This window comes from Nerophis lumbriciformis, linkage group LG08 (assembly GCF_033978685.3).
Source record: "Nerophis lumbriciformis linkage group LG08, RoL_Nlum_v2.1, whole genome shotgun sequence".
NCBI classification, from domain to species: domain Eukaryota; kingdom Metazoa; phylum Chordata; class Actinopteri; order Syngnathiformes; family Syngnathidae; genus Nerophis; species Nerophis lumbriciformis.
In genome coordinates, this window is record NC_084555.2 from 38,697,924 (window position 1) to 38,724,296 (window position 26,373).

A 26,373-nucleotide genomic window follows, 5' to 3' on the forward strand; every position below is an offset into this window, starting at 1 on the left:
TTCGTTACAAGGTATTTAAAAATACAAACGGTCTTCTCCCAACAGGAAAACAAGAGGGTTTTTTTTCTCCCCCGAAAGTAAGTCATTCCATGTATCAACGCAGGAGTTGTATGTGATGAAAAGAAGATTCTATCCAGTCAGCTTTTTTGGTTAATTTGAGGTACGTGGTGCTAATTCGTATACTACTTCAATTTAAAAACACGTTTGTGAGCTGTTTTGTTATCAACCAGTTGACGTTAGCCACCTTTCTTTGGGAATTGATTGATTGATTGATACTTTTATTAGTAGATTGCACAGTACAGTACATATTCCGTACAATTGACCACTAAATAGTAACACCCGAGTAAGTTTTTCAACTTGTTTAAGTCGGGGTCAACGTTAATAAATTCATGGAAGTTTAAGTAAAGCCTGGAAATGTAACTGTGAACGAAAACATTGGAATGATTGTAGATGCTAACTATAAAATGAAACGTCATCGTTAACACGGTTAAAGTTAGCATCTCTAATTTAGCTGTTTGAAGTTCGAACTATTTTTTATGAACAATGTAATGCAGTGATATGAATAGCGATGACAGATTCACACATTAACCATGTTTTCTTACATGACAAAGACGAATATTTCGCTCACAATTGATGTAGCACTGACGTCATTTGGGGTTATGTTTTGTATAAAAAATGGATAGGCTTCAACTATCACGTGACCTACTGTTTCCTGGGCTAATGCATAATAAATTTGGCCACAAGGGCAAATTACAGTATTATAGTTGCTGCATTTATGTAAAATAATCGTTGACAAAAAGGTAATTGTATTTCTAATAGTTTTTTTCATTATTTTTCCATTTAGGGTTATTTCAAGCCTTTTGTCAATAATGAATCCTATATAGTAACATTACATACTTCCAGGGATTCACTGCAAGCAGACTCCTTCTGTTGCAAACTTTGTCATCGGTTAAGAAACGGTCTTATCAGCTAGGTGCAGCTTAATTTTTTTTCCAGCGACCCCCTCGCCTCAGATTGTTTTGAGGCGTTTCTGTGAGTTGTAAGTAAGTACAGTACTTCTATTTAACAGGATGAGCGTTGTTGAAATAAATGATGAGAATTGTGGCGTCTGCCCTGGAGGAGGAAAGCACAGCGGCACAAGCGACGACATTTTCGCTCTAGATCAGCCGACCGGGAGGCCGTCCATCTTGCGTCAGACAGAAAACCTCCCCAGCAAGACGGTGCCAAAGGGCATCAAGGTACACCATATTCAGTCAAATCACTTTATTTTTTGATTTGTGTACTCACCGATATTCTGTGTCTAGGTTTGTTTCCAGACTCCAAGAAGAGACCCAGTGACCAAAAGGATTATGTCTCCTAAAAAGTTGGTCAACGCTGCATGTGTGAATGAGTGCACAAAAGCAATGGAGTCTTTAAATTTGGACATGACCAAGTATGTGTTATATACAAGTGAAACATTGTACCATTTTAGACCAAAACATTTTTTTCTTTTTCTAGTACGATGCCACCACAGACATCTGAGCTACCTGATGGTCCCCAAAAAGGTACCATATCTGACTTTTACTTGCATTTACACTTAAAAGCATACATTGGAAGCATACAAAGTCAAACACATTATATTCTGTGATGCCAGTTAACGTGAATTTACAAAAAACAATCAACTATAGTTGAAAAGTCAAGTCCATAGTAAAACTGTCACCACCATAAAGCATATAACTACAATGCTTTGACTTGAGTAACATGCTCAGGCTCCTATTGTCATACGAGTGTGAAAATAGTCAGAGTTACACTTTTTGAAGATACAGTATACTAGAGTTTCAGAATTGAGAAGAGGTGGGCTTGCTGAGGCATACTTAACTTTATGCATTTTCATGCTTTTTTTTTTACATGAACTGTCATACAAGTCTAAAGATGAGTGAACCGCTGGATAATAAAAGTAAAATAAAATTGAGCTACCGGTACTTACCTTTTATAAGACCAACAAGAGTTTAAAGAGAAGTCAGCTAAACTTCATTATGCCTCCAACATTAACTGTCATAAAAGTGTAATAAAGGAGAACCCCAGTTTTTTAAAGTGGAAAAACCAAACTGCGTGTGTACTCATACTTAACTACACTGTGTGTGTGGAAAGTAGGGTTCCGCAATATAGATAATCTAAATTTGGTTGAGGACAGAAGTTTTATTGTTATTGTTGTATTTCTCATATATTGATACATTCAAAATGTGTCCTGCAAATCTGACAAGAGAACAAATTGGTCCACGCACAGTAGCTTCCTCACTAGTGAGTTTGCGGCTTACAACCCTTTACTGTGCAAAGCCACTTCTAAGTCAGCAATCCTCGACTCCATGGTGGCAAAAAATACTAAGGGCCCGATTTACTAAGATCCAATTAGCAGGTGCAAAACAGTGTGTTTATACGATAAAATTGCGTGTACTGTCAGTGGGTGTGTTGCGTGTGATCGACGAAAACTCTGTGTGCTATTCATGACTGGTGCAGATCGCCTTTTTTAAATGAGGATTTTGCATGCACTCATGGTGCCTTAACTCTGGAGACACTCAATCATTTACTGCACATTTATTTTATCGTGCATGTTTTGCCGGGTTTTCGAAGAAGCAGCAGACATGTATCACTTTTTATGGACATTTCAGAAACCAGCTGTCCTGACACCTGCAGTGCATCTGCAATGGAACTAACTTTTTTTCAGTGCGCTCTTTGCTGCGTCACTGCGAATGTGAAGAAAATGCATATTGCAAGTAGGTTTTTTTCCACATCGGAAATATGTTAATACAGTATATCTTGTATAATAAACAAACCAAACATCATTCTAATAAGTCTGTTGCTGAATAGATGATTATGTCTAATTATTTCTAACAGTTAAAATATGACATTGAGGCTAGCTCTAACAGCTTTAATAAAAACCTAAGTGAAAGCTCAGCTAAGTTTAAAAAAAAAAAAAAAGAAAAAAAAAAGGGAAAATTCAAATATAAGGATAAGGATAGATAATGATATAATGAAACTCATGAAGGAAAGAGACAACACATTAAAAATATCTTCAAAAACAGAATTTAACAGTGATCGCCAGATTTTTTCATCACTTACAAATAAAGTTGTAAAACAGGTCCGTAAAGCTAAGGCAAACTTTTTTTAATTGAAAAAATAGAAGGGGTGGGGGAAGTAATGGGAAAAATGATTTGGGAAAACTTAAATAAGCTACTAGCTACATACACATTTAAGTACACAAACTGGAAAATATGGATATAATTACTGATAGTTTTAATAGATTCTTTATTCGTTCAATTGAAGAACTGACAGCCCACTTAAAATGCCTATACATCAATATAAGCCGCTGGATTATACGATGCCAATATATAATAACTATTTCTGAGGTTTTAAAAATTAGTTAATCTCTAAAAAGTATAAAAGCAAACGACTTCCTAAAGATTCTTAAAGAGGTGTTTGCAAGTTCGATTGCACATTTAATAAATACATTTATAAATCAGGGTAAATTGCCATTGACATAGAAGACTGCAAGAGTTACCACAGTTTTTATAGATCTGACAAAACTATTGGCCGATAAATATTTTACCAATTGTATCAAAAATAGCAGAAAAGTGGGTTGCCACAAAGATAATTGAACACCTAAACGGTGGACATACCCCTCTTCATTCAATGCAATTTGGGATCCATAAACATCTCTTCAGAAACAGCTGCCAGTTGCTTTTTCAAAAATGTAATAAGCCTTTTAGATCAGCGTGGCTATATAGGTACTGTTTTTGTTTTTAATACAATACATCATGCATTGCTTCTTTTTAAATTAACTAACTTCAACTTCTTTATTAGTGCCCTCTGCTGGATGAAATCACATTTTGCAAATAGCCAAAAAGATGTAAAAAATAGGAAATTCAGTAATTTTATCTTTTTTGCTCCGCTGGAGTCCCACAAGGCTCAATACTAGGCCCAATTTTATTCAGTCTCTGTCAATGATGTGTGTTCAACTGTCAAGATTCAGATACAATACATTAATTCTATGTCTAAATCACTTTAAAAATGCATTCAAAAACTGTCACCGATACTTAATTTACGCTCCGTAAACTGTATAATAACCAAGCTGTCGTGACATTGTTATTGTAAGAGCAAACACTGAGGAACTCTTTTTTCCTATCGTAGTAACACATCGACATGCTTCGATATAAGCTGAAAAAGCTAGCTACGGAAAGAGATAAGATAGTAACTACGTCAACACAAAATGCGTTTGATTTTCTAATGCACAACACACTGCGATAACACACCAATCTGTACTGACTGAAAAACATGAACAATCATATCACAGTATTGGCACACATTTCATGTTTTGTTTGTACACGGCTAGCCAGACAGCTTATGCGTTGTAGTTGTACGGTGATGTGCTGCATATATCATGAATAATATTAAAGTGTGACTCACTCGATGGATAGTTGTGCGTTTGGTCCAGCTGGCTGTGGACATTTTTTCCGGTTTATTTGGATAAGGACTCGATTTATGTCGAAATAGCATGGCTTCAAGACCCACATTTTACAGCTTCGAGACACACCGACCTCCCTCTCTCTGCTTCCGTTTGCTCCAACGTCTCACTCTTTCTTCGTGCTCACTTCTACAAACAGCAGTTCATCCTCTGTATATGCAGGTTCAAAAAGATAAGGTTGTGAATCCTCATTTGTCCAAAAATAGTCGTCTTTGTAGTCAGTTACCAAGTCTGCCATCATTACAACACACACGCCTTTGTATCCGGAAGTAGGACCACACAGTTGTTGCCAGAAGTCAGACGTGCGCTGCTATGGCAACGAAAATCTATGTGCTGAAGAAATCAGTCAATGATAAAAATATGGTAAATATTGTAAATATTACATACTGTTATGAATGTGTCTGTTACTACATCATATATAGACTTGCAGCGTGTAAATTAAACGTTGATGGAGGGTTTTTAATTTGTTTTAGAGGGCTTTGAAAGCCACAGCGGTGACTCCCATTAGCTGCATCTTTAAAGGGGAACTGCACTTTTTTCCGAAATTTTGCCGATAGTTGACAATCATTATGAGACAAGAAGACCGATGTATTTCTTTCTTTAATGCATTCTAAAAATAAAATACATTCGATCAAAAGTCCGCTTACAATAGAGCCTGTGGGAGCCGTTCAATTCTGCCTGTAGAGCGCCTTAAAACATCCAAATGCCTCCATTAGGGTTTTATATACAGTACAGGCCAAACGTTTGGACACATCTTCTCATTCAATGCATTTTCTTTATTTTCATGACTATTTACATTGTCACTGAAGGCATCAAAACGGAATGAACAGTTGTGGAGTTATGTACTTAACAAAAAAAGTGAAAGAACTGAAAACATGTTTTATATTGTAGTTTCTTCAAAATAGCCATCCTTTGCTCTTGTTGTTTAGTTCAAGTGTTGAGAAACACACATACAGTGCATCTGGAAAGTATTCACAGCGCTTCACTTTTTCCACATTTTGTTATGTTACTGCCTTATTCCAAAATGGAATACATTCCTTTTTGTTCACCAAATTCCACAGACAATACTCTATAATGACAGTGAAAAGCTATTTTTTTTTTTTTTTTTTTTTTTTTTTTAATTTAGCAAATTTATTTAAATAAAGATGTGAAATAATTCACATGTACATAAGTATCCACAGCCTTTGCTCGGTACTTAGTTGATGCACCTTTGGCAGCAACTACAGTCTCAAATCTTTTTGAATATGATGCCACAAGCTTGGCAAAACTATCTTTGTGCAGTTTTGCCCATTCCTCTTTGCAGCACCTCTCAAGCTCCATCAGGTTGGATAAGAAGTGTTGTTTTTTATCCAGGATGTCCCTGTGCAATGCTGCATTCAACTTTCCTTTTATTCTGAGTAGTCTCCCAGGTCCTGCTGCTGAAAAGCATCCCCACAGCATGATGTTGCCACCACCATGCTTCACTGTAGTGGTATTAGCCTGGTGATGAGCGGTGCCTGGTTTCCTCCAAACATGACGCCTGGCGTTCACGCAAAATAAATCCATCTTTGTCTCATAAGACAAGATAATATTTTTTTGTCATGGTCTGAGGGTATTTAAGGTGCATGTTAGCAATTTTTTTTGACTAAGAAATTACTTCCATCTGGCCACTCTACCATAGGCCTGATTGGTAGATTGCTGCAGAGTTGTTTGTCCTTGTGGAAGCTTTTCCTTCTCTCCAGAGTTATCTGTATCTCTGACAGATTGACTTTCCGGGTTTTAGTCACCTCTCTGACTAGACTAAGATGAATGCAGCAATGTACAGAGACATCATGGATGAAAACCAACGCTTCCCACTCAGTCTTAAGGAGCTTGGCATGTGCTGCAAAAAGGAATGGGCGAAACTGCCCAAAGATAGGTGTGCCAAGCTTGTGGCATCGTATTCAAAGATCCGACCAGCTCCGTTTTATTTCAGAGTACTTATATTCCAGTTTTGCACACATTTCCTTTCATTTATTAAATGTGGGAATTAATTTAACGGTTTCTTATTACAAATGCACTTCTTTTTTCTTTTTTTTAAGTTGCAAGTGATAAATAACCTGACTCTCGCCAGATGCTTGTAGTTCGGTGAGCTCCACACAAGGATCTGGGACTTCTCAATAGGAGATGTATGTAAGAAGGCGGGGCCTTGTTTAAAAAAAAAAAATTAAAAAAAATTAATTGTATGCGATTGGATAAACCGCTTGTTCGTTATCTTGAATGACGTGCTACTTCAACCACTCACATCCAAATCCACCCGTGATGCTGATGAGAGCGACACTGGGAAATCCAAAACAGAACAGCCGACATATTGGATAACGACAGAGCGAAAAGTTAGAGAACTTTTACTGAAACAAAGCAGCAATGTCAGTAGACTATCGATGTCGCAAAACGGTTGCAATAGCAGAATCAATGTCAGCACACGACTCCTCGCTGCGTGCCGCCATTGTTTGAATCAAACAGTCGCTTCGGCGCTTCTCACCTCCCAGGGGGTGATGAAGGGTGATGGGTCAAATGCAGAGAATAATTTCGCCACACTTAGTGTGTGTTACAATCATTGGTACTTTAACTTTACGGCTTATCTATGAAATCCCGCCTGGCAATCCTGATTGGTTCATTATTTTTTGCTATCTTGAAGGAGTTTGCGTTGCCCTCGAGCCCAGATCCTTGTGTGGAGCTCAGCAAACTACAAGGATCTGGCGAGAGTCAGGTTAAGTGATAAATGCTTATTTAGTGAAACAAAAATAAATGTAAAACTGCATCAATATACATAAAGATGCATCAATAATCTATTTTTAACCGAATCGTAGCTCCTGAATTGTAATTGAATTGTGAGGTGCCCAGATTCCCACCTCCTAATGGTTATCATCACAATTTCCTTCTCCTGCCATTATATAAATAGCCAAAGGAAAAAGCCAAGCACACCAACAGAGTTGATCCTTTCCTCCACTTCTCTCACACTGCCATTTTGTACAACTTGAGTAGCTTTAGGTCACAGGGGTGTCAAACTACAACTGCACAATTGGATAAGCATTTTATTATTTTAACGGATTGATTGATAACTTGCTTTAATATCATAAGTCATACATTTATTTTTGGGAACAAAATAATTGTTGGAATATCTTTTACATGATTAGATCAGATCCCTTGTGCCTTGAGTTTGAGTTTGACACAAATGCATTAGAGATGTCTCTGTTTATGCCATTTAAGAGTGCTGAAGTTTTATTGAATTTGTTGGGATTTTACAGCGGAATTATCTTATCCAGATGATGACATGCCGATACAAAGCAAAGGAGGCTACCAGTTGGATTTTGACAACCTTGACAACATGAACCCTTTCCAGAGTTCTAATAAGATGGTCCTCTCACCTCCAAGGTCTCTACTTGAGAACTCTCCTGCCAAACAACCAGAAAATATCTGGAGTGAGCCAACCAGCAAGTCCGATTCTGCATTGGACGAGACCCTTCCCTTCGCCCCCACTGTAGAGAATTCCCTGGTTTCCAGCGAGCTCAGCTCTGCAGACAGCAGTGTGGTTATTATGACTCTTCCTGCCATGGAGCAAGAATCACGCAGCACCACACCTGATGTCCCTGCCAAGACGTACCCAAACGGCAACCTGAATGAACCTCTGGAAAGTCTTGTTGAAGATGCTCCGCTGCCTTCAAAAGGATCATACAACTTTGATGTAGACAACATTGATTTAATCGATCCTTTCAAAACAGAAGGCTCCAAAATTCAGAACTCTCCTGTCCTGGAGAGGAAGTCAACAGATGACCAGGAGATGAAGCAAATCCATCCTGCCGATTTAGAGGTGCCCGAGGTGTTCCAGGAAATGCCCGTTCATGTTTGTGTGAAGCCTATCGCCACTGTGGCCCCCATTCCATCTGATGGCCAAGGTGCTGAATCCAAGGCCCCGCCAACTGCTGCATCTGCCAAGGAAGGCCCGATCAAGCTGGACTTTAACTTTGATGATGGCGGTGAGGTGAAACCGAAGACGCCACCCAAGAGGTTTGGCAAAAGACCATCAGGCCTCAAACCCAATGATAACAAGTCGGATTTGAAGGCACCAGGAGAACTTGTAGAAAAGTCTATGGCCGGTGGCGATGCAGATGTGGGGGCCCTCAAAGTTGTGTACTCTTTAGACTTTGAAAAGCTTGATGACCCCAATTTTAAGCCTTTTGGAACAAAGTCCAACATCACCAACTCTCCCAAGAGCAGCCTCCATACAAGTTCCCTACCCGCCCAGGAGGATAAAACACCTGTTTGGTATGGAGTCTAATCTAGTCTGTATTTACTTTTTGCTTATTGTATTTCACTTAACTAATTTACCTTTTTCCCCCGTCTTTGCAGTGCCAATGAGAACATTTTCATCCAAGTCAACAAACAAGCAGTACCAGACGTAATCCAGGTTGAGTTCTCTAAAACAATCTCAGAAATATTGTCACTGTCCAGCGAAAATCATGCATCTCCATTTTTTTTAAATAGGTGATTAATTGCATGCCCAAAAAACAAAACGTTTTGGTATATTAAAAATATGGAGATATAGTGCATGTTTTTTAATTATAAAATTGGAACTATGATTATTTTTTCATCTCTAAAATGTTTTTTTTATTTGACAGAAAGCTGAGCAGACAGTTGCTGATCTAGATAAAGGTGTACTGCCAAAAGTGGAATTACTTACACAACAACCTGAAACCTGCGTGTCAGAGTTTGTTCCTGGGACTGAATGTGAGTAAAAACATTTTTTTAAACAAATCATGACTTTTCAGTCTGCACTTACTGTATCTTAATGGTATGTTCTTAACCAATAAAAATAATGATAAAAAAATATGACTTTATATAATTACCAGTAAATGTTTGGCCCAAACTGACAAATAGGTTCCCATCCATCCATTTTAAGTTAAAGTTAAAGTACCAATGATTGTCTCACACACACACACACACACACACACACACACACACACACACACACACACACACACACACACTGTGTGGTGAAATGTGTCCTCTGCATTTGACCCATCCCCTTGATCACCCCCTGGGAGGTGAGGGGAGCAGTGGGCAGCAGCGGTGCCGCGCCCGGGAATAATTTTTGGTGATTTAACCCCCAATTCCAACCCTTGATGCTGAGTGCCAAGCAGGGAGGTAATGGGTCCCATTTTTATAGTCTTTGGTATGACTCGGTCGGGGTTTCAACTCACAACCTACCGATCTCAGGGCGGACACTCTAACCACAAGGCCACTGAGTAGGGGGGTGCTGGAGCCTATCTCAGCTGCATTCGGGCAGAAGGCGGGGTACACCCTGGACAAGTCGTCACCTCATCGCAGGGCCAACACCGATAGACAGACAACATTTACACACTAGGGACAATTTAGTGTTGCCAATCAACCTATTCCAAGGTGCATGTCTTTGGAGGTGGGAGGAAGCCAGAGTACCCGGAGGGAACCCACGCAGTCACGGGGAGAACATGCAAACTCCACACAGAAAGATACCAGTCAAAGTTTTTAGAACACAATTGGTCGATTAAAAGTGTGCCAGCGTGTGTGATAATGATAATTATTTCTGTGTTACACAGAAACTCGAGGGAGTGACTGACTGATGATTAAGACCAGTGACTATTGTCATATTATTTTATTTCTGATTTTTAACATGACACTGACTTTGTTTGTGTAATGTTTTTTGACACTATTTTAGCTGCAAAGTGTCTCCTATTCCTTAAAAGGTGTAGAAAATGGTAAAAGCTGAACACAATACAAACAATATGACTGAAAAATATTAAAATAGACCACCTTAAAAAACTGAATGGAATTTACAGCTTTTTTGCAAAAATAAAATTTTTTGCATGAAAATAATGTGGGATTTGTACAAACCCCGTTTTCATATGAGTTGGGAAATTGTGGTAGATGTAAATATAAACAGAATACAATGATTTACAAATCCTTTTCAACCCATATTCAATTGAATGCACTACAAAGACAAGATATTTGATGTTCAAACTCATAAACTTTATTTATTTTTTTTCAAATACACATCTTTCACAGTTTCCAAAAACAATATGAAATGTGGACTCGTCAGACCACAGAACACTTTTCCACTTTGTATCAGTCCATCTTAGATGAGCTCAGGCCCAGGGAAGCCGACGGCGTTTCTGGGTGTTGTTGATAAACTGTTTTCGCCTTGCATAAGAGAGTTTTAACTTGCACTTACAGATGTAACGACCAACTGTAGTTACTGACAGTGGGTTTCTGAAGTGTTCCTGAGCCCATGTGGTGATATCCTTTACACTCTGATGTCGCTTGTTGATGCAGTAGAGCCTGAGGGATCGAAGGTCACGGGCTTAGCTGCTTACGTACAGTGATTTCTCCAGATTCTCTGAACCCTTTGATGATATTACGGACCGTAGATGGTGAAATCCCTAAATTCCTTGCAATAGCTGGTTGAGAAAGGTTTTTCTTAAACTGTTCAACAATCTGCTCACGCATTTGTTGACAAAGTGGTGACCCTCGCCCCATCCTTGTTTGTGAATGACTGAGCATTTCATGGAATCTACTTTTATACCCAATCATGGCACCCACCTGTTCCCAATTTGTCTGTTCACCTGTGGGATGTTCCAAATAAGTGTTTGATGAGCATTCCTCAACTTTATCAGTATTTATTGCCACCTTTCCCAACTTCTTTGTCACGTGTTGCTGGCATCAAATTCTAAAGTTAATGATTATTTGCAAAAAAAAAATGTATCAGTTTGAACATCAAATATGTTGTCTTTGTAGCATATTCAACTGAATATGGGTTGAAAATGATTCGCAAATCATTGTGTTCCGTTTATATTTACATCTAACACAATTTCCCAACTCCTATGGAAACAGGGTTTGTAGAACAATGTGACCTCTTTAAAACTTCAGCTAAAGTATATCACTGAGTGTGCCAAAAAACACAGTGACAATATAGCGACCGCTTTTAACACTTTGATGAGAATAATTTGCAACAAATGAAGCCCTTGGACATCAATACATTTTGAATATTAAACAAGATTAATCTATTTACAATTGTCATCTGAGTCACTGAAAATGAAATGTACATATTATATATACATAATGAATTTGTAGCTGCAATGCCTAAGCCTTGAATCATTTTGTAAAACCTTTTTAATTAAAGCTGAAACTCAACACCTCAGTCACATGGCTATTTGTGTATTGATTATTTCACATATATTGTAGTTGTGTATAGCAGTGGTCCCCAACCACCGGGCCGTGGCCCGGTACCGGTCCGTGGATCAATTGGTACTGGACCGCACAAGAATTAAAAAAAAAAAAAAAAAAAAAGTTTACATTTTTTTTAAATTTTTATTAAATCAACATAAAAAACACAAGATACACTTACAATTAGTGCACCAACCCAAAAAAAACTCCCTCCCCCATTTACACTCATTCACACTCATTCGCACAAAAGGGTTGTTTCTTTCTGTTAATATTTCTGGTTCCTACATTATATATCAATATATATCAATACAGTCTACAGGGATACAGTCTGTAAGCACACATAATTGTATTTTTTATGACAAAAAAAAAATCCCCCCCGGTCCGTGGGACAAATTTTTAAGCGTTGACCGGTCCGCAGTTACAAAAAGGTTGGGGACCACTGGTGTATAGGGTTGCCACCCGCCCCGTAAAATATGGAATCGACCGTATGCATCCCGTATTGAACCAATACGGTTTCTTCCACATTTTCCTATTCGTCCCATGCGTCTGACACACACACACACACACACGCACACACACACACACACACGTGAACACTGAATTCAACAATAATGAACAAAATAAAAGCTAAGCGGACCGCAGAGCGTGGCTGTACGTGATACATCTGGTTCGCTCTCCTCTCTGTCAAATCCTCTCCGACTCCATCTGCCAGCACGCAGCCCCTCCCCTCTGTCTGCCTGCACGCCTAAAAAAAGTCAGAATTTAAAGGGGAAACCATTTGATATTTTGATATCCAGTTACAGTCGTCAAGCACTTGAAGGCAAACAAATGTATAAGTCAAGTGAAAGCAGAGCAAAAATGCTGCATACCGTACATGCATTGTCATATATTGAAATTGTTTTGGAAGGAATTATTCCAGTTCCTAAGGGTCCTTCATAAAAGAAAATAACTAAAAAAAGTGACTGCTGAACTCTCAACTGGAGTCAGAACACAGAGTTAGCAGTGACCACTAGAGGTGGGGGAAATAATATATTTTTAGATGCATCGCAATTCAGACATGAACTATTATAAAGTCGATTAGTAAACCTCAATCAATTTATTTATTGTACATAAAGTAATACAGACAGTTCTATAATTTGGATGACTGCAGCGAGCCAACTCACCAAGAAATCCGACCAGCTCCTTTTATTAAAGTGCACTTATGTTCGAGTTTTGCACATATTTCCATTAATTTAATAAATGTGATTGGAATTATTTTAACTGTTTATTACAAATGCACTGTTTTTAAAAGCTGTAATTAATAAACGCAAAGAAATGTAAAACTGCATCAATATGCATGAAATAAAGATGCATCAATAATCGATTTTTAATCGAATCGTAACTCCTGAATTGTAATCGAATCGTGAGGGTGCCTAAAGATTCCCACCTCCAGTGACCTCTGTCAATGTCTGTATATGAACTTAAAATAAACTGTAAAAGACGTTGCTGTAGGTTAAAGATTTGTTTATGGACCCATCCAGATGTCAATAATATACTGTATCTCAGGGATGTCAAACTTGTGGGCCACTTGACAGTGATGGCTGCCCTCAGAGGGTTGCTTGTAACAGGGAATATTGTGCAAATATAAATTGCCTCATGATGTTATTACACAATTATTTCATCGTGTTTGTGTGTGTGTGTGTATATATATTTCCGTACGCTGTAAAAAAAAAAAAATATCTGATTTTACAGTTAAAGAAACTGATAGCTCAATTGCCAAAATTTTACCGCACAATGTTTTTTTACAGCATATAAATGAAAATGGAAAAACAGTACCAATGTTTTATGATAAAATATATCGTTATTTTTACGGTGTCCATCCATTTTCTACCGCTTGTCCCTTTCAGGGTCGTGAGGGGTGCTGGAGCCTAGTTACTGTCAATACTGTAAAATTCGGGCGACTGAGCTACCAGTTTTTACCTTGAAATATTTCTTACTGTGTACAATTTGATGGATAGCTTGCGTGCTTTAAAATCATGCCTCAAGCAGATATTTAAGTACTTATTTTGACAAAAATGTTTTCGAATTTATATTTGTTGCAATATTAGATCAAGTTTAAAAGATAAAAAATTGCATGCAGTACATGTGTTTTTTTTGGGGGGGGGGGCAAAATGGAAAGTTGAATACATTTAGTAAGAAAAGACGCATATTAGTTCCAGGCTTTTGCGGGACACATAAAATGAGGTCAGATATGGCTTCTGGGCCATGAGTTTTGACACCTGTGCTAAATCCTCTTTATAGAAAGTCAGATTTTTAATGAATCAGAAAGAAAACAAAAAATCACTCCAAACATCGCCTTTTTTATAGCGTGGCATTGTCTTTGTTCTCATAACCATACTACTTAAAGAAGTGGTTCTCAAACTTTTTCCACCAAGTACCACCTCAGAAAAGACTTGGCTCACCAACTACCACCAGAATACCGACAATAAAATACAGTAGCCTAGTAGGACCAAGTATTCATTTAAAAACTAGGCAGAGGTTTTATTTAACTAGTGAATTTTATATTTTTGGCCAATGTAACATTACACACAGTTTGAACAGTAACACTGTTTGAATATTTAAGGGATTATTTCGCGTACCACTAGATGGAGCTCGCATACCATTCGTGCTACCCGTACAACAGTTTGAAAATCACTGACTTAGTCTTGAAATAATCAGGTTGTTGTTTTTTCGTTCCATAGTCATGGCCAACAACTTTGAAGAACAAATTGACTACCTCGAACAGTTTGGCTCCTGCAGCGTGAGTGTTGCTACTTCACTGATGTTGGTGGAATGCATGAACTAAACATTTGTTCTTTTTGTGACAAGTTTAAGGAGTCAGCGCTGCGCAAACAGTCTTTGTACCTAAAATTTGACCCCCTACTGAAGGAGAGCCCAAAGAAGTGTGGAGGAAACCTGATTGTTCCAGCACAAGCTACTCAGCCTACAGCACTTGTTTCACGGTAATATCTGCAAAAATGTGTCTGGGTGAAATCGAAACTGGAAACTAATATTTTGTGTAATTTTAGGTTTGAAATGCCACCAGTGGCTGAAAAAGAAGCTGCAAATTTGCCTCAGAAGCTGAGCTGCAAACTGACTGATGACATTACAGCTCCAGTAAGTCTAGAGATTACCTTAGTAATTGATTAATTGGTGAAGTAATTAAAGGGCCCCTCTAAAATAAAGTGATCAGTTTCAGCACATTTTAAGAACACCCACTTTGTGGGTGTGCCTGCATCAGCCTGATGACATCTCCTACAGAAGACCGGAAGCAATTTCATATAGCGGAGTATGTGATTTGGTAGCATATTTGTCCCGAATCATGTTCTTTTCATGCAGAATTTGAAGACATTTAATAAAATACCCTCGACAGGAGAAAGGCAGAGTCACAACCTCCAGGAACATTTTCTGTATATTACGTGTTATACAAGTTTTTGCCACAGACTTTGCGGTTCCTTTTTGGAGCAGATAAACCAGTGGTACTTTATTTGGGACAAACCGAATCCCGCCAATCCTACAATCCAACGGTGCCATGTTACAGTAGCAATAAACCGTATTATTGATAACCACAGTAAAACTCCCGACGGTTTGTGTTACCGTTTTAAATTAAAATGATGGTTAAACCGTATTTGATAACTGCACCTTGCAGTTGCAGACTGGCGCGAGCTAGCTTAAATGCTAACATTAAAACAAGAAACAATGTTTTTCCCCTTTGGAATTTTGCCAATCGTTTACAATCATTATGAGGGACAAGAAGACGGATGTATATCTTTTTTTAATGCATTTTAACTTGAAAATACAATTCAGCTTACAATGGAGTCGGTAGGAGGTCCTCTTTTAAATCACTCTAAATAAACATAAAAAATAGCCAATCGTACTCCATTTGCGTTTTTTGACCAAATATTGGTGATATTGGTATGATAAGTATGGCGTCACATTAGTGGCAAAAATCCGAGCGCATAAAAACTGTTATCGTGCGCTGATTCTCCACTTCGTGCGCGCGCGACATCCTTTTGCGCGCACGCAGTGCCTTTTTGCGCGCGCGCCGTCTCGGTCTGTGCTCTCTCTGTGTACTCCTGGCATCTCTCCTCGCGCTGTCATGTTTCTTTTTGGCACTTTGGGGGCGGGTATGCTTAGACGGCCCCTCCTTTCTGATTGGCTCTTAGCATTTTTCATATGACCAATCATTCTCCAGCGTAGCAACGTTGTAGCCATCTTTCCTCGGACAGCTAGCCTCAATCATTACATTGATGTCAATGGTACATGTACTAATTAAATTACCATAACTTGCTCGATTTTCGACCAATTTACAAACGGTTTGCCTTGTTACAAATCTTATTACATGTAGATATGACATAGGATGCTGTACCTGTTGAAATTACCTCTTTCGCTTTAAAAAAAAAAAGACTTAATTGTGCAACATAGTTGTGTAGGGTCAGTGTTAGTCAGTTCTCTGATTTTAAACTGTTTCAGAATACATTATTAAAAGGCTATTTTTAACATTTTAAAAACAAAATTCAAAGATTATTTCATTAATTTTATGGCTGAATCAAAAGAAATTCCATAAATTAGAAAACAAATGTTCAAGAAGAAGTGAAAATATAAAAGAATGTTATGGTTGGATGTTATTGCCGGTGGACCAGTTCTGGCTGAAAGATGTGATTATGGTGTTTGTTGCCTTATTATTTATTTGGGTCACATTTTGTATTACCCTGTATTGTGTTTATGTGGTATGAAATAACCCTCATCAGCGCACAACATTTTTTTATCCACTTCTTCCTCCGTAAATCTTGATACATATTGACGATGACCCGCCCTGCTATACTTCTGATTGGCTCTTAGCATTTTTCGCCTGACCAATCAGAAAGAAGGGGCCGCCTAAGCATACCCGCCCTCAAAGTGCCAAAACGAAACATGACCGCGCACAGACCGAGACGGCGCGCGTGCATAAAGGCACCGCGCGCGCGCAAAAAGGCACAACGCGCGCACACGAAGTGGAGAATCAGCGCGCGATGACAGTTTTTATGCGCTCGGATTTTTGGCACTAATGTGACGCCATAGATAAGCACTAACGCGGACAAACTATTTATAGCGGTGCCGTTATCAGAGAGAGCTAACTAGTTTGTGTGGCTATGTTGACATCGGCTAGTGAGCTGCTTTCTCGCCTCATTGCTTGTAGAAGTTTATTGTATATCATAAAAAATGTCTCTCACTTTGATAGTAGAAGGATGTGGACATAATCCAGCAAGTTGGAAAACTTTGGCATCCAATTTAAACTTCAGAATGGTGAGAAAGACACGAAAACTTGCTTGGTCTGTGCTTGGTTTCACACACTTTTCTTTATGAGGGTTATGAGTCATTCTTCATCTAAACCGGAAGGGCTGCACAATTATGGCCAAAATATTAATCACAATTATTTTCAGCAATATTGAAATCACGATTATTTACCGTTAATACATATTTTATTGCACTTATTTTAAACAAACAGTATGTAAACTTGGCTTTCATTATAAAATGATACTATAAAAACAATGAAATAATTAAATAAAATGTACAAAAAACAAAGGGCTAACTAAAATATGCCATTGTAGAGTGCGATCATAAAGTGCAAACAAGTGAAAAAATAAGATAATGCACATACAAAGGAACACATTCATTCTACCGCACAAAGTTTATATAGGGCATATGTCTTTGGCCAAATAAAAGTTTATTACATCTGTTATTTTGGCGTGTTAAAGGGTGGATGGATACAGGGTCCCTCGGTGCACGGTCCTCCGTATTTTGGGCACCTCGGCTTTTGTAGCTGTTAGTAGGGGCTCTGCGGCGGTGGCTGGCTAGCAACCAGCTTTATAACGCGGGCAAACGATGGCGGTTGAGAAAAGAAGAGAAGTGTTGTTAATGCTTAACGTGTTTCCACAACTCGATAATTTTTTTGGATGTACACCTCAACGTAGCTTTGCTGCGCAACTCGTCGGGGCGGTTGTTGTTGGTTCATCCGTGCGGTAGCATTTCCGGGTTGCGGGAAACGAGTGGGAGTGCCTAGAGAACAGCGAGGCGTACGGTCGTGTTTCAGGGTTAAAATGCGTGCCTGTCGGTACCATGTGGGTAACTGCGGCACCGATGCAATAATGCATTTATTTGTCCTAATATTTTCGGGAGCTACTGGGCAATATACCGTCAACCTCTGTTGTCCCTCACTCTTACTCGCTCTCACATGAGTCCATTGTCTATCGGTCGCTCCTTGGTGGTTGGCTGACTGTTGGTTGTGAACGTGCTTGGTTTAAAATGCAGCACAGCCTGTTTTTAAAATGTTAATGTCGCCGACGATCACCGTCATTTAATCGTAGCTGCCAATATCGTGATCACAATCTAAAATGCAATTAAATGTGCAGCCCTAATAACATCCTAGCTGTCGGCATCTTAGTGAGGGCAGACATTGTACAGTAAGTGATTTTATTTTGTTTGTCTCAAGTGATATCTGCAGTGAGTAGTAATCAGTGATGTTTTTGAAGAAAAAAACCAACGTCGTACAAGTTTTTGAAATTATTGCACCGCCTAAAAATGAGCAAAATACGTAAATATTACATGTTATTATGAATGTGCCTGTTACTACATTACATATTTACTTACAGCGTGTGTATAAAACCTTGATGGAGGTGATTGGATGTTTTTTAAAGCGTTTTATGGGCGAAATAGAGCGACTCCCATAGGCTTCATTCTAAGCAGACTTTTGATTAGTTTAGGATTAGTTTAATGGCATTCATATCGTAAACACATATGTTGGGTTGTACGGTATACCGATACTAATCAAGTACTGTGTTACCAATGAATAAAAATGGTACTATACTGCTTCTGGGAAAAAAAAGGTACTTTTTTTCCAAACATGACGGCGCACCGTGACGTCATGACATTGCTGGTAAAACAAGCAGGGGTGCATGTTAAACAACGCACAAAGTTCTTACAAGTAGAAATCGCGTGGGGATAGCAAAGGAAGAATGGACGCATTTTGGCTTAAAAACTAACCATGTGAAGCTATAAACACTGAAACGCCGCTTTGAAATAGGTGCTTAGCTCTTGCTTTTGTTAGCTATTAGCTAGCTAGTGACTAATGTTGTTGATTTTAGAACCCACACCAATGCCAAACCTACCACATTCATAAAAGGTCAGCCTGTAGACTGTGTGGACAGCTACAAGTACCTCGGCACAGTCATAGACTCAAAGCTGACCTTCGAGATGAACTGCGAAGCGGTGTGTGAAAAGGGACACCAATGTCTTCATTGCCTGAGGAGACTGTCACATCTCCACATAGAACCGTGTTGTAAATCTTTTATCGGGCATATATTGAATCGATTCTGTCTTTCTCCCTGGTGTCATGGTTTGGTAGTTTGTCTTTGAGAAACAAGTCTGCACTAAATCCAATTGTAAAGTGGGCTAGTAAGCTTATAGGTGAGCCGCAACTCAACCTATTTGACATCCATGCCACACAGCTGCAGCGCAAGGCAAGCTCTATTCACCACTGCACCTATCATCCTTTACGCAGTGAATTCCAGCTCCTTCGCTCTGGTCGGCGGTTCATTGTTCCTCTTTGTAGGACTAAACGATGTAAGAATACTTTTGTACCTGCTGCCATCACACGCTTAAGGCTATCACATTGTGATTTAGTTTTTTAAATGTATATATTATGCCACAGCACTTTAATCACAATGATTCTATTGGTTCATTAGGTATTATATTTTATTGTTCTACAGTGTGCCTGTATACTGGGGATCGTTTTGTGGATTTTTTAAATGTTTTTATGTTTTATATGATTTGTGTTTGCTTGCTTCATTCAGTCTTGACGCTGAATTACAAATGTCTGCCCAACTATTTTACCTACGGGTACCATTAAAGAAACCTTGAACCTTGTCTATCCGCAGTCTGTAGGGTTTTAGCTACTTCTAATCCTCGCCGTCATGGGGGACAAACTAAGTGTCTTACAAATATCATTCCTACAGGACGACGAATAGCTAAACATGCTTCAGTACTCACCGTAGCTAGCGCAAATGCAATGGGCAGGTCCACACAATCTTCAACTGCAATGATACCAAGTACAAGAGCCGTACATAGTTGATACTAAAATTATTATATTGACATTTTTTTTCACAAAATCTTGTCTTTTTTATTGTTTAACCCATAAAGTACGTCCCTGGAAGAAGAATAACTAAGTTGACCAAGGTGTGACCCTATAAATACTTGGTATTGGATTGATACCAACATTTGTAGTATCATGCAAATTAAAAGTATCAAACAGATGAATAAGTGATTATTACATTTTAGCAGAAGTCTAGATATAACATGTAAAAACAAAGTCAGCAGATATGAACAAGTAGATTAATAATCAATTTTCTAATGTTTGTTCATTATTTTGACAAAATAATAGAATGAGAAATGACACAATCTGTTACTGCATACGTTAGCAGCCAAATTAGGACCCTTTGTTTGCTTACTTACTATAAAAGAGACAATTGGATTGCAATAAGAAACATATGTTTGATGTATTATAAGATATGTTCCAATGAAGCCAATGTTTTTTTTTGTGGTGCTCTATGTTATGAAAAGTATTGAAATACATTTTGGTAACAGTACCAAAATTTTGGTATCTGGACAACCCTACACAGTAGTGCAGGTTCACTTCACGGCAGGGGACACAAGGTCCGCCGTGGAGAAGAGAAACTGAAAGCAAGCCCCTCGCATTCCTTTTTTGCATCCTTCTACTGATGCTTTATTGCTGAATTGAATGTTGCCTGAGAATGTGCTGAAAGAACATTGATACATACAGTATATACTTAATTCATCTTCAAGAGAAATGTGCATCTTCAAGAGAAATGTGCATCTTCAGCAGTTTTAGAAGAGTAGGATGCAATGTTTAAAAATAAACTAAGTATTACAAATGTTAAGTTGCACAGTGAACAGTGGTTAGTGCTCATGCCTCACAGCGAGAAGGTCCAGGGTTTGATTCCCTGGCTAAGGGTCTTTCTGTGTAGAGTTTGCATGTTGTTCCTGTGACTGCGGGGAAATTGGCTACACTTCTGTACCAAGTACATTTAATTGTCAACCAGTTACTCCAAAACTAATTGGTATTATGGGAAATGACTGTCTGATGAGCAACAAATACATAAAGAGAACTTGTTGGTGACAAAATGTTGGTCATCTGAACCCTATGGTTCCTTTTTTAGGACACAATCAAGTGCATACCGGTACTTGGCTGCAACCTGCAGAGGCACTGTTGATTCAGTCTCAACTTGCTGTCAGAGTAGCATTATGTCCATTCATTAATGCTTTGGCAACTCCTCCAGGCACTGTTGGTCTGCTTTAATCTAAACAGGAGTTCAGAACATTAAGATATCATCCCATTGCATTGCACCGGACACCCAAAGGGGGGATCCCCACATCTGCGGTCCCTTCCAAGGTTTCTCGTTGTTCCCATTGGGTTGAGTTTTTTTCTTGCCCTGATGTGGGATCTGAGCCAAGGATGTCGTTGTGGCTTGTGCAGCCCTTTGAGACATTTGTGCTTAAGGGCTATATAAGTAAACTCTGATTCATTGATTGTGTGCGAGCATTTTACCTTCATCTTGTTAATTAGAAATTAATTTAAAAACAAAAAGCTCATCCTGGTCACTCTTTACTTGTCGTTCAGTGCTTTCTTTAGTTTGAACATCATCCAACATGTTTGTCTTTATCTGTCATCCAGACACTGGCAAACCTGGGGTCTTCTTTCTCACCGTCTGCAAACACTGAGGACATCATTGAAGTGCTCAAGTACAGTCAGAAGGACATGGATGCTGCCATTGCCAAGGTCCAGGCTGAGGTACATGCTGCCTAAGTAGACAGACTTATGTTTAATAGATCTTGTTGCTGGTGACTTTATTTAGTCAAATATATGCCACCTCAGGAAGAGATCATCTAGAGCAGAGGTGCCCATTGTGTCGATCGCGGAGGGTGTGTCAGTGGTTCGCCAGCCAGGCATTAAAAATAAATAGTCCTAAAAAATGAGTGATCATCAATCTTCACTATGACGTCCATTTTCGTCATTTGATTGTTTGTTTCTCAACAAACTGCAGCAGTAACTAGTGCGAGATGTAATGTGTGAAGTTAGACTGGATGTTGATTAACTTTCTCAATTCCCATTGGTGGTGATTCAGTTGACTTTAATGTCCTTTTTATGTAATGTTCTTTAGCCTGTCTACATTTTGTGTAAAGTAATGTTTAGTTTGGGTGGAATAAGACACAATCTTCCCAATTCTTCATAATGTCTACATTTCTTTGTAATATCATAATGGTATAATTTGTGTTCCAGTTGCACTTGACATTGTGATATTTAAACCAAGAATTAATATTTACCGGTACATGGGAAAATGCTAACAAATTTACATTATGCTTCAAATGCTTTTGTCCAAATATTGTCCTCCCATTTGCAGTTGTCTCAACACATACAGTATGTACTTAACCCCCATTGTAAATGACCTGTATATTCAAAATTATTTATTCCAAACTACTGCAAATCTGTAAACTCTAAAAGGTAGAATAATCATTTGTGAAAATGACCCCAGTTAGTATGGTGGAAACAGAATAAGTGGGTTCTGTTTGTCGACTACTTTGATGTTGAACAACCCACCCACTCCAGTGTTGTTGGTTTTACAAAGAAATATATTTTATTCTCCTATTGTGTGTAGTGGACCATGTTTAGTTATTCCTCATCCTCCTGGGATGATACGTAAAAGAATTGTAGTTTATTTACCGCCACGTAGGTGAAGATTGCTGACTTCAAAGTGGCTTTGAATTGTGGAGGGACATTAGCCGCTAGCAACAATGCTATTTTGCATTCAGGACTTGGTCGTTTGCTTGTCACTGTCAAATTTGCAGGATACAGCTAGTATGTGTGAACAATTGTATTCATTTCTCTATCATCTACCACATTTATATTGTCTACATGGCGCAACCCCAGTACCCAGCATGCCTTGTAGGCACTTTGCTCTCCTTTGCAAGTGTTGAAAAGCAGCTTTTTCACCAGAGAAAAGCGCTATATAAATATAAATTCACTTCACTTCACTTTTGAGCAAGTGATATGCCTCTGACCATGCAGGTTAACACTGCCACCTGCTGTCCCGAATTGTAACTTAGACATATCATAATGTGAGAGCCAGCAGATTGTGTCAAATCCATTTTTTTTTAGGAAAAAATAGAGCCAAATCTTTTTCTGGCTCTTATGCGCCACAATTATAGTATGAGATGGTGAGGAAGAATAATTGAGATAAATAAGTTTTGAGGAGTGTTAGTTTAAGGAAAGTGTGAAATCATGCATATTTGCTTTTCATAAAATGGAAAACATGGCACACAAAGTCTGATTTTGTTTACTATGTTTCTACTTTCCAAATGTTCTTTTGCAATGCAGGGTTTCCCCCTAATGTAATGGATCAAAATAAATGCCGCCACGCCATTAAAAATTAGTTGGGTTTTTTTGTACGTTAAAACAAAGTACTATAATGTATTGTTGACTTCAGAAGAAGTCACACAGAGTTTGATGCTATTAATAACATTTATTGGGCTCTGTACTGAGGATGTCGTTGTGGCTTGTGCAGCCCTTTGAGACACTTGTGATTTAGGGCTATATAAATAAACTTTGATTGATTGATTGCCAATCTTATGCTGACAACCGGCACAATTCCAGCACGATTTTCTTCCTGGCTTGAACACATGTCCATCTTCATACATGTTTCAGGCACAAATGGCTGAAATGACACTGTCATGGGATCAATAACCATCAACTTTAATGCCAGCATTACAGTATGAATGGTTATACCCTAAATTCTAGACTAAAAGCTGCTACTTTTTTTCCTAGGCTTTGATCTCTGCAGCTTATGAAACATTGCGGCTAATTTACGGGTTATTTTTTGCTGAAGGTCATAATGCAAATAGTTTAAACAGATAAAAACAAAGCAAATACACGGAAAGGGTGTGTTTGTGCAATGGTGCTATCTTTTGGACAAGTTAGCTCACTGCAGTTGCTGCTGTTCTGCAGTGCCCTTCTGTTTAGACTGAGCCTTAAACCGGAAGTAGAAGTCCTTTTTTTGTCTTCTATCTGTCCATTGCATTTCTACTCATTGATTCTTCTTCATCATTCCAAGCAACGTTTAGAAGTTTTACAGTAGAATTTGAACAATTTTTACTTACTAAACCGTCCCATGTGTGATGTCTGTAGGAGCGTTTTCATGCATATTTGTATGTGCTCTCGTCATGTAATCAAGCTAGCTTTGTTAGCCTTAGCTGATATGCTAACACGTTTACAAGTGTCTGTGTTAGTATTAGTAACTTACAATGGCATTCTTTTTGTATTGTTTCAATTTTGTTAATTCATCAAAATGTCACTGTGGAGTTATTGAGTCTGTTTAGTTATTTGAAGAGCTAGCTTCCGCAGCTAGAGCAGCATGATGACTTCTATTTTGTTTGATCTGCCCTTGTACTGCCGTGTTACAGACACCGTTTGGAAACAATTAGGTATGTAAATAAACATTTACAGAATCTTTCTGCGTAACTAACTCATTTCACAACTTATTTATTTGCGGCTTATATACGGGTGCCCTCTATAGTGCAGAAAATACGGTGTGTGTGCGTATGCTTCACAATACGGAGGTCCTGGGTTCGATCCTGCGCTCAGGCTCTTTCTGTGTGGAGTTTGCATGTTCTCCCCGTGACTGCGTGGGTTCCCTCCGGGTACTCCGGCTTCCTACCACCTCCAAAGACATGCACCTGGGGATAGGTTGATTGGCAACACTAAATGATCCCTAGTGTGTGAATGTTGTCTGTCTATCTGTGTTGGCCCTGCGGTGAGGTGGCGACTTGTCCAGGGTGTACCCCGCCTTCCGCCCGATTATAGCTGAGATAGGCTCCAGCACCCCTCGCGACCCCGAAAGGGATAAGCGGTAGAAAATGGATGGATGGATGATTAGTGATGCACCGAAAAAAGACTACCAGGTGTTGTGCTGATATAAGCAATGCGCATGAGGTTGTCCGTAGCAGAGGCAGCATGTCTGAGGTACTTTAATATATCGGAGAAATACCTGCGGACCGCGAGCTACCAAATGTAAAAGACGACAGTGGCGGCTTTTATGGAGAGAGGCTCGAGCAGCGTGAAGCACGTGTGACGTCAGGCTCGCTGCTGCTGCTCACGCTGTTCATCGAGCGACAGTCTCTAAACACGAATAAAGTCTATAATTTTGTAGAACCAGAAAAATATGCCAGGTTTTTTTTTGTTTTTGCTAGTCGTTTTTATTAAAGGAAAAAGTCACTAAACCGATTGGGGACGCTCACCGCCACGGGAATGTTTGCAATCTAAGGGAAATCCTGCAATGTATCATTTTTTTAAGAGAAAATGTTGTGCTTTTTGTTGCAGTCAAAAAAAAAAGAGGAAGAAATGTGTGCAAAGTATAAGACGCTGCATGACGAAGGTCAGGAAATGAGGTGAGACTTGAATCCAAACAATATTTGATGGAATATGTTACATTGCATACTCGCTGATCTTTTCATTTTAAGCATGTTCCGTTGCATACTTGTTCTTTCATTTTATGTAAGTTACATACTAGCTGATCTTTTCATGTTATGTATATTTTGCGTACGAGCTGATGTCTTTTCTTTCCAACAGGAAAATCATTGCAGAGTTTGAGCTAATCATTGCAAAAATGATAGGTAAGTTTATAATGGGGGGGAAAGTTATTTTTATTTATTTATTTTTATAAGTGTTCCTGAGGAAATGTACTGTGTGTTGTTGAAGCTGACCAAGAGAAGGAGCGTGAAGTTTCCCAGGGTAAACTTAACGAGGCCCACCTGGAGAAGAAGCAGATCGCCAATGACCTCAACAATTTAGAAAGGTCATTCTCTGAGCTTTTTAAACGACTGGAGAAGTACAAGGAGGTCATTGATGGATATAAAAAGGTCATATCTTGGATACGTGACATTTAAAAAGTCATCGCTGCACCTTTTTTCCTTTTAATAATGTCCTGTTTCTGCAGAACGAAGAGACTCTGAAAGCTTGTGCTCAGGATTATTTGGTGAGAATCAAAAAGGAGGAGCAGCGTTACCACACCCTCAAAGCTCACGCTGAGGAGAAGATCAGCCTGTAAGAAACGCCACACTTTCTGATGTCAGCGTTTTCATTCATAATCATTCATTCATCCTCACCCACTTTGTTTGCCGCCAGCGCCAATGAGGAAATAGCTGAGGTTCGCTCTAAATACAAAGCCGAAGTGTCAGCCATGCAAGTGAAGCTGCGGTGGGATCAGCTGAAGGCGCAGTCACTAGAGAAGAACCTGGACCAGAAGGTCAGCATTAACGTTTTATTATTATTATTATTATTATTATTATGACTATAAACAACAACAAGATCTTTGTTTTTAATGTGACAGACGAAGGAGGTTGAAGACCTCACTAAACTTTGTGACGATCTCATCAGCCAAGTCCAGAAGGGTTGACAGGACTTCACTTATTGTTCTACATTTTTTGTACATACTTCATTGTTGCTCTCATCAATTTCTTGTTTGTCTTTTTTCAGTACTGTAATATTAAAATAAAGACGATACAGCTATGCTTGGTTGAGTAATTTG

The 26,373-nt window shown here is 38.8% G+C and overlaps 1 protein-coding gene across 1 annotated transcript; it reads left to right on the forward strand.

The window, feature by feature from the left end:
* On the forward strand, positions 1 to 26,354 carry tacc3 (transforming, acidic coiled-coil containing protein 3). The gene is made up of 17 exons (XM_061968881.2): positions 1 to 160; positions 1,070 to 1,238; positions 1,305 to 1,432; positions 1,498 to 1,544; positions 7,768 to 8,785; positions 8,870 to 8,927; positions 9,139 to 9,247; positions 14,440 to 14,498; positions 14,567 to 14,700; positions 14,767 to 14,854; positions 21,468 to 21,584; positions 25,167 to 25,234; positions 25,416 to 25,459; positions 25,545 to 25,705; positions 25,783 to 25,889; positions 25,971 to 26,091; positions 26,176 to 26,354. Exons 2-17 carry the CDS (start codon positions 1,071 to 1,073, stop codon positions 26,239 to 26,241), a joined length of 2,493 nt encoding a protein of 830 aa, XP_061824865.2. The 5' UTR covers positions 1 to 160; position 1,070; the 3' UTR covers positions 26,242 to 26,354.
* Positions 26,355 to 26,373: the final 19 nt, after the last annotated feature.